At 37.2% G+C, this 7,700-nt stretch overlaps 1 protein-coding gene across 1 annotated transcript; it reads left to right on the top strand.

Moving 5' to 3' along the window:
* Positions 1–6,125: 6,125 nt before the first annotated feature.
* On the top strand, positions 6,126–7,067 carry LOC102845297 (olfactory receptor 8S1-like). The gene has a single exon (XM_006888216.1). It carries the CDS (start codon positions 6,126–6,128, stop codon positions 7,065–7,067), a length of 942 nt encoding a protein of 313 aa, XP_006888278.1.
* The last annotated feature ends 633 nt before the right edge of the window (positions 7,068–7,700 follow it).

The following is a 7,700-nucleotide window of genomic DNA, read 5'->3' on the forward strand; positions in this document are numbered from 1 at the left end:
ATCAGTACACTTGGTATTCAGAGTCAGGAGATTAGGAAACATATTACTATAGGCAAATCTGCTTTCAGAAACCTCTCGAAAATACTGAAGAGCAATGATGTCAGCTTAAAGACTAAGGTGTGTCTAATTCAAACCTTAGTCTTTTCAATTACTTGCTATGCCTCTGAGAACAATTAAATGAGTAAGGATGACAGAAGAATTGATGACTTTGGATTGTATTAGAGAAGAGTGCTGAATATTCCATGGGCTGTCAAAAGAACAAACAGCTATGTCTCAGAAAAGGTGTAACCCAGTGCTTCTTGGAGACAAGGATGGTGAAGCTACATCTTATACTTTGGACATGTTGCTCGGAGAGGCTATTCCTTGGAAAGAAATATCATGCTTGAAAAAGTGGAGGATAATGAAAGAAAGGAAGGAAGATCTCCAATGAAGTGGCTTCGCATGATGACAGCAATACTTTCATCAGAGATGATGAAGATGGCACAGAACAGGACAGGATTCAGGTCTTTTGTTCATAGGGTCACGATGAGTTGCACTCAATAGCACCTTTTTGGTGTTGTTAGGTGCCATTGAGTCACCTGTGACTCATAGCAACTCTATGTAAAATAGCTCTGAATCCTTCTCTATTCTGGACCAGTCTCACTGTTTCTGACACACCTTCTCCATTATTTCAATTAACATGTCAATACATCTCATCCAGGGTCTCCTGTGCTTCGAATCATGATGTCCTTCTCCAAGGACTTGTTATTTCTGGAGCTTCAAATTTCTTGTCTTCAAGATGTACTTGCTTTCAACCTCTTCAAGACAGATCTGTTTGTTTTCTTGGCAGTCTGATCCAAAATGTCACTGAGCAACAACAAATACACTTGGCTTCAGGAAGAAAACTCAGTCTTCTTTTCCCTATAAGGAAGAAAAGAAATTGTAAATGTGCTGCAATACCCAGCAAAAGCTAACACATCAGATTCTCTCTTCACCCTCTCAAAGTCAAGCCAAACTCACTGGTATTGGATTCATTCCTATTCATAATGATCTTTTGGATCTCTGAGACTGTAAATCTTACCTGGAAGAGATTGTCCATCTTTCTCTCCCTGACCCAGTATGCACTGCCTGCACATCTAATTGAGGGTCAGTCCTTAGAAAAACATGCTTGGAAAAATATCAGGTCATTGAAGGAGATACATAACACAGTGACTGCAAACAATAGGTTTAAGCACAGCAGGGATTATGAGAAAGACACAGGAGTGGGCAAGGCATTGTTCTCCTTCACAAGGAGTCATTACTGAGTCCATAGAACTTAACAACATTCAAATATATATATATATATATATATATATATATATATATATATATATATATACCAGTTTTTATCTTTCTGTCAATGGGTAACTTAGTAATTCATTACTAGTATTTATTTCCTCAAATATTTTCAAATACAATTCAAAGTAGCTTTCACTTTAACGGTACAAAAAGGGGATCTCTTTAAGTTTTACAATTAATTTGATAATTGGAATTATTGGATAAATACTTATGTTTGCTGAGTCTCTTAAAAATACTCGTTTATTATTTTAAAGGAATTTTACTTACTTCTTTACTGTAATGCTAGCAATGAACATAAATATTGTGTCCTCACTATAAACTGTTTTCCACATACAGACATATCAAGCACATTTTTCAAGAAATACAAATACATAATTCATAAAAGATAAATATAACTCTCCAGTAGATATGCAAAAAATATCCCCTCTAAACAACAAAAAGAATCCTCAGTGCCACTATGTTGATTCTAGCTCACAGCAAAACTATAGGATGTACTAGAACTTCTCTATAGGCTTTCCTAACCTATGAATACTTATGGAGGCCAACTCCCATATCATTCTCACACAGAACTGCTAGAGGATTTGAATCTCCCACCTTAGTGCTTTAACAATTGCACTACCAGGCACATAAACGATTTATTATACTGAATGGAAAATATAAGTAAAAATGTAATATAGCCAGAGACAAAGGAAGACATTAGGCATCAGGAGAAAAGGTAACATCAGGTGTGACACTGTTCCCCAGAGCCAGCACTTTCGGGTGCCTGTGGAGAGATGGATCAGAGAGTCAGCAAGCTGAAAGACAAGAACCTTAAGAAAAATCAGAAATGAGAGATGAAGAAAATGAGGAAAACATTAGAATCATGTGAGATGACATTAAAAGGAACAACATATGTATGATTAGAATTCCAGAATATGAAATCACTGAGAAAATTGTGGAGGAGGTACTAGGAGAAAACTTCCCAGGTATTATGAAGAAAGAGGAAATCCACATTGAAGAAGCTCAGTTAACATCAAATAGACTAGACCTCAAGAAACAATGGTAGTAAACCAAAACAACCTGATTCTGGTACAATGACAGGCTCATAGACCAATGGAACAGAATTGAGAACCCAGAAATGGATCCATCAATTTATGGTCAACTGATATCTGAAAAGGAAATAAAATGTATCAAATGGGAAATGACAAACTCTTCAAAAATGATGCTGGCAAAACTGGACTACTACCTGCAGAAAGTGGAAACAGGATTCACATCTCAAATCATACACAAAGAACATACACAAAGATTTACTGGGAGTAAAGTCCCAAACTATGGCGTGCATAAGAGACAAACTGGGACCAAGCTTAGAATGCCAAGTCTATGATATAAAGAGGGAGACAAATACAGCCAGAAATGTGCAGTCTGGAGAGGATGAAATTGATGAATAAGACTTTCTAAAGAAAACCTACTGACTGGAGAAAAAAAAATTGGCAATACTATATCTCAGACAAGGATCTTAAAACAAAAGTTTACAGAATACTACTAGACCTCTACAAGAGAAAGACTGATAATCCAGCTACAAAATGGGCAAGACATGGAAAGAATTTTCATGGAGGAAGACATTCAAGTGCCAATAGGCACATGAAGAAATGCTCAAAATCACTGGCAATAAGAGAGGTACAAATCAAAACGACAATGAGATACTATCTCATCCCAGTAGCAGTGGCAAAGTTTAGCAGGGCAGCAAGCAATAAATATTGAAGAGGTCGGTGGCATTTTAAAATGGTACAGTTACTCTGGAAGGCACTGTGGCATTTCCTCAAAAACTGAACACAGAAACTCTATATGACCCAATTATTTCACTACTAGGAATAAACCCCAAGGAAATTAGAGCAGAGACACAATCAGAAATGTGTACACCAATGTTCATAGTATTGTTATTCACCATCTTAAGAACATGGAAACAGCTCAAATGTTCAACTACAACTGAACTGATTCAGAAATTATGGTACAGTCACACAATGGAATACAATGCAGCCCTCAGGAGCAACAATTAAAAAAATATACTACTTAATTTGCAAGAAACTGGAAAGCATTTTGCTGAGTGAACTAACTCAGTCCAAATATTGCATAAGACCATTATTGTAAAAATAGAAGAATAACTAGAAAACATGTATGGGGACCTGAGGGAGGATGGGATGGAAGCAGGGAGGTTAGGATAGGTAGGGGTGAAATCACAGGGTTGCACAATTTGGTGTGTGGAGGGAGGGATTATAAGAAATGGGAAAGATCTGGGGGCAGGGGTGTGGACCTTAAAACACAGGGTAATGATGGGCATAGTCCAATGGTGATTCATTTTATAAAACATAATATATGGGAATGATTATGTAAAACACAATGTGAATAAAGAATAATGTGAAACCCAGTGTATATGAACTTTGTCAGCAAACCAATACAAAATAAAAATTTTTAAAATAAAAAAGTGATATAGTTTTTAATAATAAATTTTGAAGATTAAGTATCTCATTCAATGTTTACAAGATTCTAAAGAATCTAAAAAGCATGATATCCAACCAAGTAGATATTTTCCTAAATATCTTTATCTGTATGCTTTCATGTGTTGTTAACACTTAGTATGTAGTCTGAGTTTAACAGAGCTATCATATCACAAAAAGTCAAATGGAAATTCAGATGAAGGACTATTTTATCACTTTTTTCTTTTATACTTCTCTGATAATTTATTTAGCAACTGAACAACTGATTTTCATGCAAATTATCCTTGATTCATAATGACCAGGAAAATATTCTTGGCTAAATCAATCTACAAACTCCATTGAGGCTGTCATAGGTCAGAGTTTTAAAGTCACTACTTCAACTCAGTATTTCTAAAACCAGACCTAGGAAATGTCTATGAATTTAAGTTTTCTAACTTCTTTTTAATATTTGCTAACACTCTTGAGTATTGTTGTTCAAGTTCTTGAATACAGGATTAACTTCAAATTGTGACAATAGGGAATAGCAAAATGTACATTCCCTTGAGTCTCTAAACATTAATGATGTGCAGTTAATGCCCAGGTTGTAGATGCATAAATGCTCCTACCAACTAAACTCACGAGTGACTGAGCTATATAGAAGTGTGGAAATCCAAATTAAGGTAATAGGATTTGAAAACAGTAACTATCCTACGGAAAGTTGATATTATTACTAATAGAATTCAGGAGTATATTTGTCAAGATTTTAACTTAACTATGTTTCAGGATGCATGTTTCATGTTAACATCCTCAAATGTTTTTATAATCTTAAAATCTGCATTTAAATCACAGTCCTGAAGTTCCTTTGTTGAATGCCTCCTTGGATGAACTATATAGGTAAGTAGGATATGACCTCTAAGAACTTTAAAGCTTAAATTAAAGATAAATAATTGGTAATCAGGATGAGTGTGTCAGAGACAATAAGATTGGCCCAGAACAGGACAGAGTTTAGGGCTGTTGTTCATAGGGTCTCTATGAGGCGCAAGCGACTTGATGGCACCTAACAACAACAACAACAATAATTGCTAAGGAAAGACAAAGGTTTCATTCTTGCTAGTAATTATATCTGGGACAGACCTTGATTTAAAAGACCAGGCAACCCAGAATTAGCCAGAACCAGGAACCTAGCTGAACATTAAGGATGAATCCATGCTATTGTTGTTGTTAGGTGCTGTTGAGTACAACTCATAGCAACCCTATGAATAATAAACTGAATGTGGTCCTATCCTGTGCCATCCTTATCACCTTTGACCCTTAGGGAGATGAACTGACACAGTAAATGCAGCAGTGGGCTCAATCAATGATGTCAGAGATGATGAGGATGGCACCCTTGAAGATAAGCAAAATATTAAAAAGCTCTGAAGTGAATTTCTTCAGAAAGCTAAACATAGGATTAACATGTTGTGTGAGCCTTCAAGTAAGAACCAACCTATAATTGACTGACTCTTCAGTGGATTTTCAGAGGCTTTAAATTGCAGGGGGAAAGATTGTCCACCTTTCTCCTGTAGAGCAGCTGGTAGATTAAATTGCCTGTGTTTGGGTTGGCTTTGCAACTTCTTACCACTAGGCCACTAGCAATTCTACTTCTAGTCATGTCACTCAGTCATTCAGTCACTGTTATGAGTCAGAACTGATTCATAACTAACCCCAGAGATACTTGAAATCAAAGATTCAAATAGATACACCAATGTACATGACACTATTTTTTTTTTCACAGGAGTCAAAAGATGGAAATAGATTAGTAAGTAGTCAAACTGTGGTATGTACATATAATGAAATATTGTTTAGCCATAATGAGAAATGAAGTCCTAATATATGCTATGACTGGGACAAATTTTGAAAACTTGTACTGAGTGATATAATTCAGACAAATAAAAAAGCACAAAAAATGCTTTGATCTCGTTTCTGTGATTCAAAACAGGCAAATACAGAGACTAAAGTAGATTAGGTGTGGAGCTGATGAGATAGGAATGGAGAGAGAAGATACTACAGAAAGGATATAGACTTCTGTTTTGGATGATGATAAGCATTTGGAAATGGATAATGATAAAGGCTAAGGTAGCAAATCATACTGAATGACATTAATAGAATGTATTAATATAATATGATTAATATCATGTAAAATGGTTGAAATAGCCAAAGCATATATGCAAATTCACACATACATATCTGTTTTTGAAAGAGTTGGTTTTGATTTTATTTTTAAGAAAGAGAACCAAAGCAATGTGAAAAAGGTTGGAGGATAGAAAATTTACTGTCATAATTTTCCATATTCTATCTAGGGAACAGCTTTTGTAAATGGACTTGAGGAACCACAGTGCTATCAGGGAGTTCATCCTCCTTGGACTTTCTTCTGATCCCCTCACCCAGGCTCTGCTCTTCATGCTCTTCCTGGGAGTTTACCTCCTGACCCTGCTGGGGAACCTGATGATGCTTCTGGTGATCAGAACTGATTCTCACCTACATATACCCATGTACTTTTTCTTGAGTAATCTATCCTTCCTGGATCTATGTTTATCTTCCATCATTGTGCCCAAGATGCTGGAAAACCTTATGTCTGAAACAAAATCCATCTCAGTAGAGGGTTGTCTAACTCAAAGCTTCTTTGTGTTTTTCACTGCAGGGACTGAGGCCATTCTGCTTTCAGTGATGGCCTATGATCGTTATGCTGCTGTCTGCTACCCTCTGCTCTATGGCAAGGTGATGAGTAAAGAGCTGTGTGTGCATCTTATGTGGGGATCATGGGGCTTGGGTTTTCTCAATGCCCTCATCAATGCCCTCCTAGCTGTGAAACTGGACTTTTGTGATAACCATACCATTAGCCACTACAGCTGTGAGCTGCCTTCTCTCTTTCCTCTATCCTGCTCCAATATTACCGTCAACCTCACAGTCCTAGTCTGTTCCATTCTGCTGCAAGGACTTGGGACTCTTTTCCCAATCTTCTTTTCCTATGCCCACATTGTCTCAACTATTCTTAATATCACTTCCACCTCTGGTAGAAACAAGGCTTTCTCCACATGCTCCTCTCACCTCACTGCAGTGAGCTTATTCTATGGCTCAGGTTTTCTACGCTACCTCATGCCAACTTCAGGCTCATCCCTGGAGCTGATTTTCTCTGTGCAGTACAGTGTAGTCACTCCCATGCTGAATCCCTTCATTTACAGTTTAAAAAACAAAGAGGTAAAGGTAGCTGTGAGAAGAACACTTGGAAAGTATTTGTCATGTGTCAGGTGGAAATAGAGCATATTGTTGTATGGGAAGCCAAACTTTATACCAAACATTATATGAAAACCCTTGTTCAGGAATTGAAGGAATTACGGATTTATAAATTAGGATTTCTCTTGTGGCAGATCCCAGAAAATGAGCTGTTTGTTCCCTACAGACAGGAGACAGCAAGGGGCCCCCTACAGAGGGAGTGTTACTTCCTGAGCTAGAGTTCACCCTGAGGCATCAAAGTAATCCTTAAGGGTAAACCAAATTCTTGCATTTGTGAAACCCTCCCTCCTGAGTCAAGCAGAAGGTTTTCAATAGAAAGAGCTTGGCTTCATTTGCATTGAATTCTCTTTGTGATTTACTTCCTGATAATCTTCAATAAAGATACTGAGAAGCTTGGTTTGGGGTCTTCAGAGAACTGCTGGCCCCCTGTTTTATGATCTCTGCTCTATCTCATTTCTGGCTGTTTGTCTCATTATTCATGATTATAAAATTTTTCCATTCTTTGGGACCCTCGGTCTGCAACTGCAACATTCTGGCACCCGAACCGTGGGACAAGGTGGTGTTTTTTCTTTGAAAAAGGTGGTGTTTATTTCTTTCTCTTTTTCGAGCAGACACCAGGAACCGAAAGGGAATTCACTCAGGGTAAGTGAAACTTTC

Source organism: Elephantulus edwardii, unplaced genomic scaffold (assembly GCF_000299155.1).
Source record: "Elephantulus edwardii isolate Elephantulus edwardi_28Jun2011 unplaced genomic scaffold, EleEdw1.0 scaffold00065, whole genome shotgun sequence".
NCBI lineage: Eukaryota > Metazoa > Chordata > Mammalia > Macroscelidea > Macroscelididae > Elephantulus > Elephantulus edwardii.

Coding starts and splice junctions, on each gene's coding strand:
- LOC102845297 (XM_006888216.1), top strand. CDS start 6,126: ATGGACTTGAGGAACCACAGTGCTATCAGGGAGTTCATCCTCCTTGGA.